The sequence below is a fragment of the Melozone crissalis genome, unplaced genomic scaffold (assembly GCF_028551555.1).
Source record: "Melozone crissalis strain CALT ecotype California unplaced genomic scaffold, PUWL_Pcris_2 ptg000008l_1, whole genome shotgun sequence".
NCBI lineage: Eukaryota > Metazoa > Chordata > Aves > Passeriformes > Passerellidae > Melozone > Melozone crissalis.
The window spans coordinates 939757-957180 of record NW_026535786.1 but is presented as its reverse complement, the minus strand read 5'-3'; the positions used below and the strand labels follow the sequence as shown (position 1 = coordinate 957180).

General features: G+C 37.7%; 1 protein-coding gene across 6 annotated transcripts in view; it reads left to right on the top strand.

Moving 5' to 3' along the window:
- The window catches only part of CNTN5 (contactin 5), a 608827-nt gene that overhangs the window by 528898 nt on the left and 62505 nt on the right, over window positions 1-17424 (top strand). For all 6 annotated transcript variants that reach the window (XM_054269695.1, XM_054269698.1, XM_054269699.1 and 3 more), the window contains 2 exons: window positions 13532-13659; window positions 14593-14768. In XM_054269695.1, coding sequence (XP_054125670.1) covers window positions 13532-13659; window positions 14593-14768 — 304 coding nt within the window. The remainder of the gene's footprint in view (window positions 1-13531; window positions 13660-14592; window positions 14769-17424) is intronic.

Here is a 17424-nt window from a genome sequence, read left to right as displayed (position 1 = left end):
CAATTGCTCTTTACATACTACTTTTGCAAAATCCATAAACAATCCTATAAATCATATCCAAGCAACTGCGTGAAGAGCACTGCAAAGGATCTGAGTTCAAACACTCTAAAATAAGGAAAAAAATTATGGATGAGGTTATAAGCGTAATCTCAGTTCAGCAGGAATTCAAGTGTGATAGGAGCATGAGTCAAACAGAGTTCTGAGGATTTTACTGCAATTTTCATCAAAGTGAGCATGCTTAAATCACTAAAAATATTTGAACCACAGGAGCTATGTTTTCTTAGAAATGAAGTAAAATCAAGGGCCATTTTTTAAATGGAGAAAACTTGGAAGCAGAAAGGTGAAACTATAAACAGGTTATCCTCATTCACTGTGTCCTTGAAAGGGTCATCCTTCCCTTGAGGTTGGCTTTTAGTTCAGCAATCTTTCATCAGGTTTCAATAAACCTGTATGTAGTCATCTCTGTATCACTAGGAAAAATATCTTTCTTTTCATTGCCTCTGATCTCTGACTGTATCTTTTCCCAGACCTCTGAAGACAGGGAAAGAGAGATGCCAACACAGTGAACTGCAAAATGATGGGCAAAACTTGTGCCATCTGTCACTACCTGCTCTAAGGACACATTCACACTACTGCCTTTAGATACTTAGCTTAGCCTTGCCAGGTCCCTGGCAAGTAGTTACCTGGTCTAATAGATTCAGAGTACACAAGTAGAGTTATTAAAAATAGATTAAATTTTTTTAAAATTTCTAGAAAATAATTCTGTGTTCAAAAGTGAGATGTGAATATAGAGTAGGCAGTGAGGTCTCTGTTGATTCACTACTCCTCCCTGTCATCCTGAGAAGGGACCTTGCTACAGTACAACTATATAAAATTATGAAATAGGGAGTGATTTCTGATTAGTCTAGCTGTAGAATTACAGGACACAACTGCATATCTGGCAGCAGGTTATCCCTAGTGAGTCAGTAACTTTTTCATCCTACTTTCTGTGTTCCCAGCTCCATGCCAACAACATTGATAATGCACTTCGTAGGTAAGGTTAGGGAAGAAGTGAGATGTAGCAACATCTTAACATCTTAAGAATATCATAACATACCATTTTGTGCAGAAAAGAAGAGTTTGAAGAAGGTATGAAGACAGATAGTAAGCTTGGAGTTGTGTGCCATGTGAATGCTCTAATGCTGCTTTGACCATCTCAAATAGGAAACAAGAGCCAGATTTTATCATTAGAGTTTCCCATTACAATTACATCTGCAGATATCTTTGAATTACTGCATACCTACTATGTCACCAGTCTGTAGGTGTGGCATAGCTAATGCCACACAAAAATTTACTTCTGCCTCTAGACAAATATGGACCAATATGAGATCCTCTCCAATGTGGTGTGGCATTGCAACCATGACAGTTTATATCTTGAAATGATATAGTTTATAATATCAAGTTTATATCTTGATAACCTGTGGTCTGACCAGTGGGATGGAATGATGTATACCCAAACTTACCATGATAAATAAATATTGTGGGCATTAAGTCTCATCCATCAGAGAACCTGTGGCTGGTAGAAGCAAGAGAAACCCAAAAGTCATCTAAATCCTTCAAATTATGTGGGCATTGAACACCACAAAATTAGCATTTGCATTTTCTCTCCAAGCACTTCCATTGGTTCTTGCTGGCTCTCTTGTCCTCTCTGGGGCTTGTGACCACCACAAATTTCCATCCGTGCACAAGCAATAAATGCACTGAGAGACAGGATGTAGAGGTTGTGTGTGGGTAGTTTATGCATAAAGCAAAATAGAATTGGCCTGAGGACACCTTTTTTTCACATAGAGTGTCTCCCCCAAAGAAGTGTATGACCTTCTCACTGTGCATGATGGGACACTTGATTCTAAAACAAGAGCCATCTTTGGGAGCAGCCTGGTGGAGTAGCACAGATAGAGTCACTGACTTTTTTTTTCTTGTTCCATTATTTTTGTCACGTTTTATTGCACATAACTTATATCACTGCAGGTATTCCATCTGTTATCTTCCATGCACAGCAATACAGCTGTAGATAGATACAGTTTTAAACTGAAGTTTTGAACAGAATCACGTCCTACTGAACTGTTACTCCAACCTGTAATCAAAATTTTTGAGTTGTGGCTGAAGTGTGAGATATTCCAGAGTAAACTAAAGCTTCTAAGGTTCAAACAACTCTAATCAATAAATTGTTTGTCAGTAAGAACTTTTCACCCTTTTCACCTTTAGTGGCAATGTGGTTCTCTGGAGGGAACATGTGTCTTTTTAACTGCCTTTTCCAGTTAATAGACTGTATTTCACCTTGTGACATGAGAATAAAATAAATCTTGTTTCACCTAGTTTTCCAGCCATAGTACCTGTTTCCCCCCCAGAATGCAAAATGAACTCATCTGACCTGAAAAGTGGAGTCAATAAGATCCTAGTTCATTTTAGTCAAAATCCCATTTACCACTCCTACAGTCTGGAAGTATTTTTGTGCTGAGCCAATGCTTTTAAACTGCCTCTCTGCTGAACTGATTGTCTCTCCTTCCTGCAAGATGTCTACATCCACAGGTCAGATTGGTTCTTTCACGAAATGTAAGAAAATTAATGTAGATCTGTCAGATTTACAGCTTAGTTCGATATATGTTTTTACTTCTCATAAAGGTTTAAACACTGCATGACCTTCTAAGTAGGATCATTAACCTGTGGGTTTACTATTAAAAGAGAAAACTAATTAGAGAGAGTTGTCCATTAGGAGGAAAGGTAGTATTCCGGCAAAGCTGTCTTCCAGAACAAATTTTCCTCTGGTAATTTTGTATGTGCTGCAGAAACAGCATAGCCTTTGCTCTGCACTGCTATTTATAATCAAGGCTTCTGAAACCTATTCTTGCGCCAATATCTTAATAAACAGCAAGTGTTGTTGGTAGAGGTATGGCCTTTTGAGCACACCTCTTGTTGAGGATACAGTCAGGAAGTCTGTTGAGTGTAAATTATGTAGAAATCCAGAGCTGTATCACAGAAATAGGTTAGAGATGCATCATGGAACTATAGATGGATGGAAAGTTGTTTGTCAGGTGTTTCACTCCACACATTTTTTATGGAGTCTGTTCTCTCCCACAGATTTCTCCACTGAAAAGCTCCTGTCTAAAGGTGTGAAGTAGTATGGAGTAATGAAGCCATGAGATAGCTTTTTACCTCTATCCTTTGCTTTCTTTCTGGATGTAGCAAGAGATTATTGAGATCTTTAGCATTAGATTTAATTGTCAGTGAAGATGATAGAAAAAAGAAGTGCTGGAATTCCCAATGGTAAACTCAGAAATATCACAGAACTAAGCAAACAAGTAATGACTGCCCCTTACTGGACACAGCATGGTAATCTCTGATATGAATAACCAGTGAGAGAGCAGGGACATCTTACTGCAAAGCAGGACCAATTATTCTATTCTATCCCATTATTGCTGTACTAATACATGCCATTTTTATTGTGTACAATCTACCAAGCTTATAAATGCTCAAAATTCTCTAAACATTTCAGCAAATGTATTTTAGGAAGTAAAGTAATCTATGTTCAAATTATTCTTTTCCCATTTTCAGAAGTTGATTTTATACTGAAAAATAATTTGACTGTGTCACCTCTAGATCATGTATCTTTCATGAAAACAGCGTGTCAAACTCATTTGTAGTCTAGCTGAGACCTTATGGTTATTAGACAGGGAGAAAATAGGGGCTAATTCACAACAGCAATGGTTGGAAGGCCAGCAGTTCTGTGGAGCACTGAATCTTGTATTGACAGCTCTAAACATCAAGTGAAGAACTTGTAGCTATTGATCCAAGCCCAACATACATCATGCTAATGAATCTCCTCTCCAAAGAGTTTCTACCTGGACCAACATGCAGTAAGGGCAGACTTTACACACTCTTCCAGAGGCAGAATAATGATGAAAGCAATCAGTCTTCATCTTCCAGAATCCAGCAGTACCTACCATACGATATGTCTCCAGTTGACAATGGAGTCAGTTTGATGTGAGGATAAGGCAGACATTGCCACATTCATCTGTCCTGTCTCTGTACTACTACTGAGATCAGATATGAGATGGTTGAAACCACAGTTTTGCAAAATTCATTCAAAAGTAACAAATTAACAGAATGCTACATTAATAGCATTTAACAGTAGACCATTAAAACTATCTCAGCCTTCCCATACCAGACCATATAAATCTCATTATCCTATTTCTGAAAATGTTGGGAAAGTATATGCTTTCTTTGGTGTGTTTTGATGCATCATATGAATGGGACACAGAAAGTTCTTATCCTTTCAAACCTCCATGCTGGCTATTTTAGAAGGATTTACAACCCTCTTGCTGATTTGATTCTCACCAGTCAGCTTCCTTCTAAAGCATCCAGCCATCAATTTGACTGCTGGTCCTTTACCTCCTTGCTTGGGATTAGGGCATTCAGCTCCCCGTGGCATTCCAATACTGACTGTCTGTATGCCAGGGAGAGAGCACTACCAAGTAGAAAATGCCTCAATCAATGGGGGGGTCTTAAACAATGCATATTAATTACCTGCAAGCTGCAATGGTTTGGGGTTTTTTTTGGTGGGGGGAGGACACAATAACTGTTTGTCTTTATTTTTCTTGAGAGCAAGGGTTTAATACAGAACAATCATTTATTCTCCTCTATCCAGCTCTTCTATTCACATGAAAGCAGTAAGAGTATATCTAAGAAAAGAATTTTTCAGAGAGGTGGGAAATATTCCATTTCAATGCTGTGTTACATAAAAGCATCACTTGCAGTTAGTATTCTAGTAGTGCTGTAGAATCAACACTGGAAAGCAGGTTCCATCTGACTGGACATCATTACACAGCTTACAACAATAGTGCTTTTGCTAGACGACTGCTAGATGACTTTCATATGATGAGCATATGAAAACTTCCCATGTAAGCATATAATTAGCAGTCTTCAATTTACAAGAATATAATTTGAATGAAATTTAAGTTTCTGCTCTTCATATTATATTGCTGAATTTAATGTTAACTCTTCAAGCATAGCACAGTTTGGCTGTTTTGAGATGTGTTTTATCTAGTACAAGCCATAAAAGAATCATGTAGTTGAATGAAATAATGTTGTTTTACACTGGCTGAAGATCTGCCTCCTTGAGCACCTGGTCTATTTGAATTTTACCACTTGCATATAAGTCTGCCTTTGAGTATTAATGTTACTTTTCTAACTAACAAGTGAAACACAGAAATATCTTAGACTAACTGAAGTTTCCTGTGTATTTTTCTTTTCCTGAAGGGATCATGCAGTCCTTGCAGAAGTTATTATTTCTTAAGCTTCTGAGTAAAAGAGAGTAAGTTAATAATTCATTGCTGTCACTTAGAAACATGGAGAAAATTATTGTGATAAAGCTTTTCCTGAAAAGAAGGAACCTTTTTGCAGCAGGGGAAAATTTCTGACATTGAAACAGTGTGCAAAAAAAGAGGAACACATTTAATTATTAAAAATATTTAAATATTAAAATATATATAAAATTTAAATGGGTCAAAAGTATGATATGGATTTTAAAAATGTGAAAGAACATTTTAATAATTTTAGAGTATTTTCAGCATGTTTAGAGATAAATTGCTCTAAAGCAATTGTATTTTATAAGGGCTTTTAAAGGAAGTCTTGGACTTCAATGCAGGGCAGAAAAGACCTTAAATAGCCTTTCCTAACAATTTCTTGAACAAGTGTTTCCAGAACACTTATCCTCATATGTCTTCTGAGTAATACTCCCAGTTCTTTCTTTGCTCAAGACGAAACACATTTGAGGATAAAATATTTGAGCAGCACAACAAAGTACCAATTAGTAAAGTGATATTAAATTTTCAATATGTACCAACACTTCCTTGAGCATACCAGTAAAAATGTAGAATAATTTAAATATTTGCTTGGTGTATAATTTCTCTAGCTAATAGATTACTGATGTGAATTTCTGTTACCTTTAATGTTAGGCTCTATTTCAGTTTATTACCTCAGTTATCTTGTTTATTACCTTAGAAATTCAATTTTCAGCACCTTTCTATCATCCTTGGCATTGGTGCTATTAATAGAGTCTTTAAAGCAAACTATGTGCTTAAGTTTTGGTTTGAATAACTTCATAAATGCAAAGCATGATTTAAAATAATGATGACCAGCTGGTTTGTACGAAGAAAAAAGCACTCCCAAAGACCCTTCTGATTGTGACAGATCAGAGTTTTCCAGACTTTGCTGCACAGAAACACTGCAGAGATCATATTTACTCCCTGTGCTTAGAACAGAAACCACATTTGTTAGCAAAAAATAACTTCTAGTGTCATCCACATGAAATTATATTTACATACATGGACAACATTTGCACCAGGGAGAGCTATGTATTTTCATGCACAAATGTTCCTGTGCAGCAATCAGCAAGGACAAATGAAAGGCCTGGCTGTGACACTTTGAAAGAAATTGCCCTAAGACAGTTTGCATAGATTAGCTTAAATAGAGCTGGAAGTAGTTTGTGGGATATTAATAATAAGGTTTAGCATATTCCAATGACCTAAGATATCACACACAGGAATTGCACCATTATAAATGTTTGAAAACATGACGTGAAGAAAATCCAAATAATTTCATGCTTTGCCAAGGGACTATGCCAAATATAGGGGTTTTTTTCCTAATTGAGTCAAGAATATTAAAACAAAAATTACTCTATCTAGGGTGATATTATTAAAAAATTAATATAAAGTAGATTTGCTTATCTAAGTGGCTTTACTATAGCAATGACTCACATCCATTTTCTGTAAACATTAGAGGATTGTGGATCTATTATGAAGGAGCAAGAGAAAGTAAAAGGGAATGAGATAGCCCAAAGCCATTCAGCAAGAAATAAGGTTTTCAACTATTTACAAATACTTTTTCTGATTCCTTGTAGTCTACATTAAAGGAAACTGACAGATCCCAAACCCAAACTAATGTCAAATGACAGATTGTTCAGATCAGAACACTGTGAGGGGCCACAGGCTAAATGAGTCAGTGCAGCTTCTCTCCATTTGCATCTTTAAAATTCTTATTTCCAACATGCAGACAAACCAACTTCATACTCCTGATTTTAGATCCAAATGAAAAATGCAGGGGATGATTTTCTGACCACCTTTCTTTTTCTGACCACCAACTTTCTTTTTAATTCCAGTTACTAGATGTTAAAGTTTGTAAAGGTTTTACTAAATCTTATGCTTCCCTTATTGCTGTGGTTATATCTCTAATGTGCAGTAAAAATTTTCTTTGGTTTGAAAGCCAGAAGAACTAATTGAAAACAGAGAAAGATAATATCTACAGCCTAACCAAACCACCCATTTCTAATTCTTCCTCCCCACCAAAAATGGTACATCTGACTTCTATTTTTTCTTACTCTGTAATTGTTATTTAAAGAATATGGAGCTCCAAGTATAAGCTGCCTGACATTAATTTCAATTAAGATCCAGACACTGTGTCCCCGTCTGAAGCACTGTGTAAGAAGCGCTTAGTAAAATCCCAAATTGTTGTGCAGCAATTCTAATGTTTGCTGCCTCAACTTCTTCAGCATCCAGAAACAATTTCTACCACAGCCTCAAGACATCTGCTTGTGAGAATCTGCTATGAACAATGCTAGAGAATGAAAATTAGAGTTTCAATTTCTCATTATCTGAATCTTGATGGAAATCTCTGTGCATTGATCTAATGTGATATGGAGAACAAATGCACATCCTGGCCCCAGTGGGTCAAGGTAAAACTGTCCCTGGTGATAAAGAAGTCTGAAAATTTCCAGCATCAATTTTCAACATAAAATAGTATGTCCTCTACTAGCTGTAAATAATATCTAAGAATTTCCATGGTGGGTTATACCAGATGTTAATGAACTAATAATTTTTTAGTAATACGGGGGAACAGTAAAAGTATCTGCACTACTAATACATTTCATTTATACTAAAGAATCAGTCAAAGGAAAAATTATATGGCAGGCAGAATAGATCTCCTTTTTTTATATCAAAACAATGATGTCTGCATTTCCCACGTCTTACTCCCTCCCCTCAACATAAGACCAGAGTTTACAGTCAAAAATCTCAAAATTTTTCTGTAAACAGAGAAGCAGGAAGGAAAAAAAAATTGCTACCTTTTAATCAAAATTCTAGAAAAAAAAAATAAACCAAACAAAACATGCAAAACTTCCCATACAAGCAACTCTTACATATCATATCCCACTACCATTCTCTAAATCACATGAAACCCGAAGAAAGCTGAGCTTTGCCATTCACATTTTTGGGGATCTTACACTCTGCTCATTTCCATCAGCATGTTCCTTACCTCCTGTCAGTCAGAAGATTACGAGAAGGCATTTCAGACTGCCAAGTAAAGGATGCCCAAACACCATCCATAAGAAAAGATCCAGCATTTCTTATGAGCCTGATTTCCATCCATCAACTTCTTAGTAAACACTTGGCCTCAGAGAACACCTTTCTATTCATGTCAACATCCCATATGCAAACAGTGTGGAATTTCATCCTTCCAGATTAGGCTGCACATTCTTTATCAAAGACTTACTCTCCCTGATGCATACTTCATTGCTGAAAGAACAAAATTGACAAAATTCTTGATCTGAGTGAGCTAATGCATTTTTGTTTAAACAAATGTACTAAGTGTGTTTTCAATCTAAACTTTTACTGGTGATTATAAACTTTGAATAGACTGCAATATTTTTACAGTTAAAATACTAATTTGAAAATATTTTTTGAAAAATATAGTTGCTGAGTATTTTCCATTGTTAATCTAAATCCAATGCTGAAGCCTTAGAGAGGAAAATTTATACTCTCATTCATATTTCTATGTCTTTGTGGCAGTTCTCAAACTAGTTTAGCAGATTATGCAGTCATTAGCAAAACTGACATTCTAGAAATGCTACTAATATGTATGTCCAAATTTGCTGATGTTCTTGGCAAGCTGGGCATCCAACAGCTGCACTACTTCTGATAAAATCAGAGTGGAAAATTATAATATGCAGAGATATAAGACACACTTTGAAATCACATTCAATTTCAATTTAGGTCTTTTAATTATTAATTTATTGGGGGGGGTTCAGCTTCACTGGCAGTGAAGCTTGTGGCTAATTGATTTCCATGTCTGTGCTTCAAGAACTTACATCCTCTCACAGGTCTTCTGTCATGTGTGTCAGCCCAGTGCAGGTGTCTAATGGCTATTTCTGCATGAGCAGATAGCATGGATCAATAGGAGAAGCAAAAATTTATACTATCCACACTGCCCACTCTCCAAAGTTTCTCTTTGGAATAGCTCTAGTTCTATTCAACAGATGGATTCCTGTTTTTATCTGAAAAGCAATTGAGTCCTCAAGCATCCCTTCTACTTTAGCTTCAACTGAAATTCAGGTGCTCAGACAGCTTCATTTCAGAAACAAGACCACAGCAAGTGGGGACAATGAGGAAATTAATTTCCATGCCTTGCAGCAGCTGAGATTTTGTCCCAGAAATTATGCCAGATCATGAAATGTGCTTATATCTAAGCACATTTAGATATACAGAGAGTTCCCACATTTAGGGGAACTAAATTAAGATTTGAGGGTGAGATTCAGTTCCAGGTTGAGATCCAAAGTATGGAGATCTACAATGTGAATTAGACATCTGCACTTTTTTACCTTTAATAGAAGTTCAACTGGCTGCTGACAAGATCTATGAATTAACATGTAAAATAGAAACTCATCTCACGTGCAGTTTTAATTTTACAAGCATACTCCAGAACAAAAGGTTTTCTTTCCTCCCTGGTCATCATGTTGATCTTTCCAAATGTCAGCTTGATTAGAATTAATCTTTCTGAATACTGATGATCAAAATTAGCTTAATCATATTTCCTCAGCACTTCATGTATTAATACTTCTATAAAGAGATGCACATTGGTATCTGATATATTCTAGGGTTGCATTTTTCTTTACTGCATGGTCCTCTTAGTTCAGAGTCACAACTACTGCTTTTCTACCAACCTGGTGCTCAGTTGCTGTCTTAAAGAACCATTTATTTAATCAAATTTTAGCAGCCTTTTTGTATCCTGGAAACTTTGAAAAATAATATCATAGTACAAAAAACAATTTCTCTGAAAAAAGAAGTCTTTTCTTCAACCACTTTCTTAAAAATCCTTATTTTTTATATTAATTGTATTTAACCTACCATGGGAATTTCAGCATGAAAATAATTCTTGAAACCCATGGAAGACTAAATCTGCACTTATTTTCTCTAGAAAATATTTCTTTTTATAGAATATTATAATAGTTTAATCTCTTTCAGTGTACTTAGGTTAACCCATGTTCAATTTTTTCTGAAGTCCATTTGCTGTTATATCTTACTTCCACTTTCCTAGCAATTATTGTTAAAATCTCAGTTGCAGTTGATCTCAAGACAACGCATTTTTTGACATGAGATGAGACATTAACTCTCATATCCTTTTCTTCATGTTATTAGACAGATGAAAATTCTTTCTTACAAAGACACTGATTTTGTGTCACTTTTTTTCAGAAACCTTTCATGGACAACATCCATCTCCTTTATGTACTACAATAATTTTTCTTGTACTTAAATACAATAATTTCCAAACTCTCACCGTGATCTCTCAACCATCTTTTTTCTATTTGTTAATCTATCATCATCTGTCCCTCCGTTTCTAGTTAGTTAATAATTTAGAGTTGCTTCTTTTCCTGAATTATCCTTAATTCTACCCCAGCCCCATTTTCCTATCTTTGCTTACCTTCTATTTATGAAGTGAAAAAAACTTTTTGCTATGAAACTTCTTTGTTAAAATATGTAGACATGCTACACAGGTGGTCTCTCTGTGACTGAGAGATACTGGCAGGGAAGGAGGAGAAGTCTATGATCCTGCTGTGTGCAGCAAGTATTGTATGCATAAATAAAGCATTTCAGTTTCCATCATCACCAGGCCTCTGGCTTCCTTCCCAAACACACACAAAAAAAGGGAGAACAGATGAGTGCTAGGCACCTTAAAGAAAATATTAATTTCTGAGCCAAATAATTTACCAGCAAATGTGTTTGCAATTCCTTTGATTTAGTGATTACTCTTTCACTCATGGATAACAGGAGCTTTTAACTATGGAGAAATGTAGTTGACAATATCCATAAGATTCATTAGTAAATCCTCCATATGCATCTAAATTTCTTTTCCTCCAAGGTCGGAATTCCAAAACTGTTTTATATCAGGACCTAAACAGTGTATAAGTTTCTACAATTTGCAAATATTAAAGGAATATCCTGGGCTTTTTACTGATCCTGTCAGTATATTGATTAGAACTATCACTGTTCTGCAAAAACTATTGCCATACAAATTATGCCATCAGAACATTGAAAACTGCGCGTGCTGATAGCATTGTTTTTTAAATTAGAAGGAGAGACTGTGAAGGAAGCTTGCATCATTGTCAGCTTCTAAAGCAGAGTGTTTCTTCAAGGGTGTGACATACTGTAACAAAGTTTCAAGCCTTCTTATTTGTTGGGAAAAAAAAATCAAACCCTCAAAACTCGAATTTAGAGTCATTTGCTTAATACAACAAAGTTTTCTATAAAATTACCTTTACACAAATAATGTGACTCAAATACTGGCATAAATTTTTTTAGAGCAGGATGAGAGAGGCATCCTCAGGTTGTACTGGGGAACCCTTGAGTTGGCATGTCCTTCCTCTGCCCCATTCACTTTTGAAGCTATTATTTTCTTTTGCTGTCTGCTGAGAGCAGTGAGTGGTTTCACATCCAAAGTGAACAGAAGCACATTTTTTCACTGGAATGAAATTCTGTTTTCTCCACTGAAATATTTATGAACCTTAGATAATAAACCACCATTTCTTACAGAGTTAGAAAATAGAGGATATAGGAAGGAAGGAAGGAAGGAAGGAAGGAAGGAAGGAAGGAAGGAAGGAAGGAAGGAAGGAAGGAAGGAAGGAAGGAAGAAAGAAAGAAAGAAAGAAAGAAAGAAAGAAAGAAAGAAAGAAAGAAAGAAAGAAAGAAAGAAAGAAAGAAAGAAAGAGAGAAAGAATAATGCAGTGTCATATTAATGATTTAATTTGAGCACATTATTGAATTTTAAACCTATATAAATCACGTCTAGTATCAAAGGTAACAGCTGTGAAGTTTAACACATACAGCCTATAAATGTAATTCCTTTCCTCTTTTGCTGCTGAAGAGCCCAACCCAGCCCTGTCAAAAGCACCATGCTCCTGATTAAATACTTCTCAAGAGTAAAACACAACATTGTACAGTACCTTCCATGATTTCTAATCCTAGACTCCACAGAGGATTCCCAACAGAAGGAGTGTCAGCCTATACTCTATCACCCAGAAAGTCCTCTCGGGACAGGTATACCTAAAAATCCACCCATCCCTGGGAAAGAGCCGCCCACCTACTTATTTAGATTCTCTAACACAGAGGTGTTACCTTAGTTTTCAAATACAGGAGAAGGAAGCATCCCATGTCCTCCCCCACTTCTATGGGATAGCTGAAAGCATTTGCTGAGGATAATCTGCTTCCAGTGTCCGTGCTCCCAGCCGACATCTCCCAGCACCTTTGAGAGAGTCAAATCCCCTACTCAACCTGGGAAAGGATACACATCACCTTCAAGCAGGGCTTGGATTAAACACCATCTAAGAGTTGTCATATTCCTTTTAGGCTCCTAGCGCTCTGTCAGAAACAGAGCCGTGATTATTTCCTGCTCTTCCAGACTGCACCTCCAAGACAGAGTTTTTGTCAGTCTTTGACAATTTAAAAGAGCAAAAAGAGTGTTAATTTACACACTGCTTCATGGATTTTATGGTTAATATTGTGCAAGCAAAACCAAAATTTGAATGTGAGCAGCTAAACGTTTCTCATGAATATGCTTTAGTGGGGTTACTTACCAAGAGGTACAGTGGAGCTGCAATTATAGACTCAGAAAAAAAAAACCAAACCCATCTACAAAAAGCAAAGATTATTTAGATTATTTAAGTCCCTTTGCTACACTGTGCTGTGGTGCCATAAATCCTGTTTTGACCAGATACAATTATAGGGGTTTTTCCCTTGTCTTTTGAATTTTGCTTCCCATTCTTCTCAGATCTGATTTCTAAGGTCATTTTTTTTCTAGATGGAATAGCCTGTGCTTGATATTGAAATGTGATTTGACAAAAAATATAGTGGTGAAACTTTGAAGACAAATTATGAAGGATTACCTTTTTACTGTTCTACACAATTCATTACAATTCACCCCTAATAAGTGTCAAAGGATACTAATCCACTGATGCTTCTGTGAAAATTTTGAATTAAGGAAGGACTAGTAAAATGGATTTATTAAAACCTTTTTGAAACAGAAGATAATTCAGTTATCATCTTCATCATCCCTTGCTACAGAGGCAGCAGTTCGTAATCCTATTTATTATCTCTGAAAGATATCATCATGGAATTTGGCTGGTAGGATGGGAGAGATATTTATATATTTATGGACTTATCCTTTCCAGGATAACTATTCTTCCACATGGGAGTCTGCGAATCCTGAATGCTTCCAAGTCTGATGAAGGGCGGTATTTATGCCAAGGTGTAAATGTATTTGGATCTGCAGAAATCATTGCATCGCTATCTGTTAAAGGTATGAAAAAATGCTTTGAGGGTAATGATGGTTCATTTTAACAGATATTTAAATATTATCCCCAGCCAACCATAAAGCAGCATTCTCCAGGCAGTATAAAAAGGGATTTCCAACAAGCTAAGGGGACTAAACTCCATCTGGTCAAACATTGAATCAGATTGCATACTCCAGCTGTTTTATTGTAGATGTGTCATAAGAATTAATATATATATTAAATCATTCAAACTATAAATAATTCTACAAGTAAAGGAATCAATATTGCTTTTAACATATTTTATCTTTGGGAACTCACTTACCCCTAACTTTTTCTGCATGAGAAGAAACCTTTAAATTAAAGTAATAATTGTATTATAAAAAATCCAGAGAACGGTAATACCTTAGAAGATTAATAATAATACTAACACTACTGAATAGCAATCCATTTCTAAACCTTTTTGTGTTTTTCATTTTTCAGCTGAATTAATGGATTTTCTTTGCAGGTGTTCAAGCCTTTTGACTTCATTTTTCAAGCTTCTTCCTGTATTTAGTAATCCAAGAAACATCCTTTATTATTTTATGTGACAAAATCGAAATTTTCATACAATCATAAGATTCTGGGTGCTGCAGTTTCAAAAAAACAAAACAAAACAAAACAAACGTTTTCCTGAAACTTGTAAAATTAATAAATTAATTAATTGATCCATCTCAGATGTCCCATAGATTGCTGTTTAGGATTCTGCCTTATTGACTCCATGAAACTATCTGTACCTTCTGACCCCCAGCGTCATTCTTCAGTGCATATTATGAATATCTTTCAGTATTTGACTGTCTGCAATTCATACTAACAACAAATGTAAGCTGAGGGTAGACTCAGCATCAGTCATTCCTACCATTTTGGTCTGGCACCACAAGTTAATTTCCATCTGAATGTTCCTAACGCTTTTCTGTTTCCAGACCCTACAAGAATAGAGCTGACTCCCAAGAAGATCGAGCTGACGGTTGGAGAGAGCATTGTCCTCAGCTGCAAAGCCATTCACGACAGCACCATGGATGTCACCTTCCACTGGACACTCAATGGGCAGCCAATCGACTTTGAGAAAGAAGGTGGACACTTTGAAAGCATCAAGGCTGTAAGTGACCATGCATTTGTCATCTCTGTGATGGGAATTGATAGAAATTTTCATGCTTTTATATGTCTCCCATTTACCAAATTTTGACCAAACTGAGAGATAACTGGTTTCAGTAGCATTGGAAAGAAATATTAGATAGAGGAGGCGCAAACTGCAGATCCATAGAATAAGTCCTAGTAGTATTCCTCGAGAAGACATTAAATTTAAACTTATACATCCTATTATTAGTGATGTATCAGATAATCTTTGTGAAGGAACAGAAAGGAGTTTTCATCAAATCCTACTGACATTCTTCTGCTGATTTTAATATAGAAAGGATGCTGCTATAAATATTGATTTCTCTCTCACAGATAGCATGGCTGCTGAAATGCCCTCACCTCCCAATGCTTTACTTGTCTAGAAAATATTTTAATATCTGAATAGCAAGCCTGGCTGGGCAAGGAGGTTTTGGAGGAACTTAAGAATAAAAAGAGGATGTATCAGCATTGGAAGAAGGGTCAGGTCTCTAAGGAAGTATTCAAGAAGGCTGCTAGAGCATGCAGAAAAAAAATTAGGGAGGCCAAAGCTCAGTTTGAACTTAGAATGGCAACTTCTGTAAAGGATAATAAAAAATGTTTTTACAAATACATTAATGGTAGAAAGAAAGGTAAGACCAGCCTTTGTTCTTTATTGGACAAAGGAGGGAACTTAGTATCTGCAGATGAGGAAAAGGCAGAAGTGCTTAATGCCTATTTTGCCTCAGTTTTTAGTGGGAAGATGACTTGCCCTCAAGACACCTGCCCGCCTGGGCTGGTTGATGGTGTCAGGGAGCAGAATGGTCCCCACATTATTGTCGGATTTGGGGCTGTTTAGATGGTCTGGAAAAAGCCCGAAGATGGCCTTGGGTCACCCGCATTCCAAAGGACGAGAAGAAACTTCAAATCTTTTCTCGGTCTCGGTGTTTATTAATTGCTTATTTAAAAGATTTTCTCTTGGCCTGACAGAGTTCTGCTCAGCAGTCAGCCATGGGCACACACTGAGAGCCCCTGGGGCGGCCACCTATCTTTATACTTGGAGTTACTTATACAATATTTATCATTTTTCTCCAATACCCTCTACCCTTATTAACCAGTGTTCTTTTAGTAATGCCCAATCCCAGAGTGCCAACATCACCACAGAAGATGGAGGCCTAGAGGAAGAAGAAGAAGGAGAAGGGCACGCCCCAATTCCTCCATCTTACTTCTCTAGACCCCCCTGTACAGAAATCTTAAACCCTGTATCTCACACTCCAATTAACTTGTCCCTTCACCATTCACCCCAGTGAAATCCTCCCGTCCTCATACTGATGTCATCTCTCCTGTGGGATCAAAGTCCAGCCACCAGACATTTCTGGCAACATTCCAGGACTCCCGAGCCCCCCAGGGGTGGTCTTGTTCACTCTGCCCCTCAGCCCTGAGAGGCTGAGATCCCACACATTATCCAAGAGGAGGCAGTCATAGAACTACTGAAATGCTTGGATATTCATAAATCTATGGGACCAGACGGGATCCACCCCAGGGTAATGAGAGAGCTGGCAAACGAGCTTGCAAAGCCACTCTCCATCATTTACCAACAGTCATGGCTCACTGGTGAGGTTCCGGATGACTGGAAGCTGGCCAATGTGATACCCATTCACAAAAAAGGTGCAAAGGAAGATCCTGGTAATTATAGACCAGTTAGCCTGACCTCAGTACCTGGCAAAATAATGGAACAGTTTATATTATGCGCCATCACGCAAAATTTACAGGATGGCCAGGGTATCAGACCCAGCCAGCATGGATTTAGGAGGGGTAGATCATGTTTGGCCAACCTGGTCACCTTTTATGACCAGGTAACCCGGCTAGTGGATGCAGGGAAGGCAGTAGATGTTGTTTACTTGGATTTCAGCAAGGCCTTTGACACTGTCTCCCACAGCACACTCCTAGACAAACTGGCAGGCTGTGGCTTGGACAGGAGCACTCTATGCTGGGTTCAGAACTGGCTGCATGGCCGGGCCCAGAGAGTGGTGGTGAATGGTGCTGCATCCATCTGGCGACCAGTCACCAGTGGTGTCCCTCAGGGGTCTGTGCTGGGGCCAGTTCTGTTTAATATTTTTACTGATGACATGGATGAGAGTTTAGAGTCTTTTATCAGCAAATTTGCAGACGACACTAAGCTGGGAACGTGTGTTGATCTGTTAGAGGGACGTAGGGCTTTGCAGAGGGACTTGGAACGGTTGGATGGATGGGCAGAATCTAATGGGATGAAGTTCAATAAGTCCAAGTGCCGAGTCCTGCACTTTGGCCACAATAATCCCCTGCAACGATACAAGCTAGGGACGGTGTGGCTGGACAGTGTTCAGGTGGAAAGGGACCTGGGGGTGCTGGTCGACAGTCGGCTGAACATGAGCCAGCAGTGTGCCCAGGTGGCCAAGAAGGCCAATGGCATCCTGGCCAGTATCAGGAACGGTGTGGCCAGCAGGAGCAGGGAGGTCATTCTTCCCTTGTACTCAGCACTGGTGAGGCCTCACCTGGAGTATTGCGTCCAGTTCTGGGCCCCTCACTTTAGGAGGGACGTTGAGATGCTTGAGCGTGTCCAAAGGAGAGCAACGAGGCTGGTGAGGGGCTGGGAACACAAACCCTGTGAGGAACGACTGAGG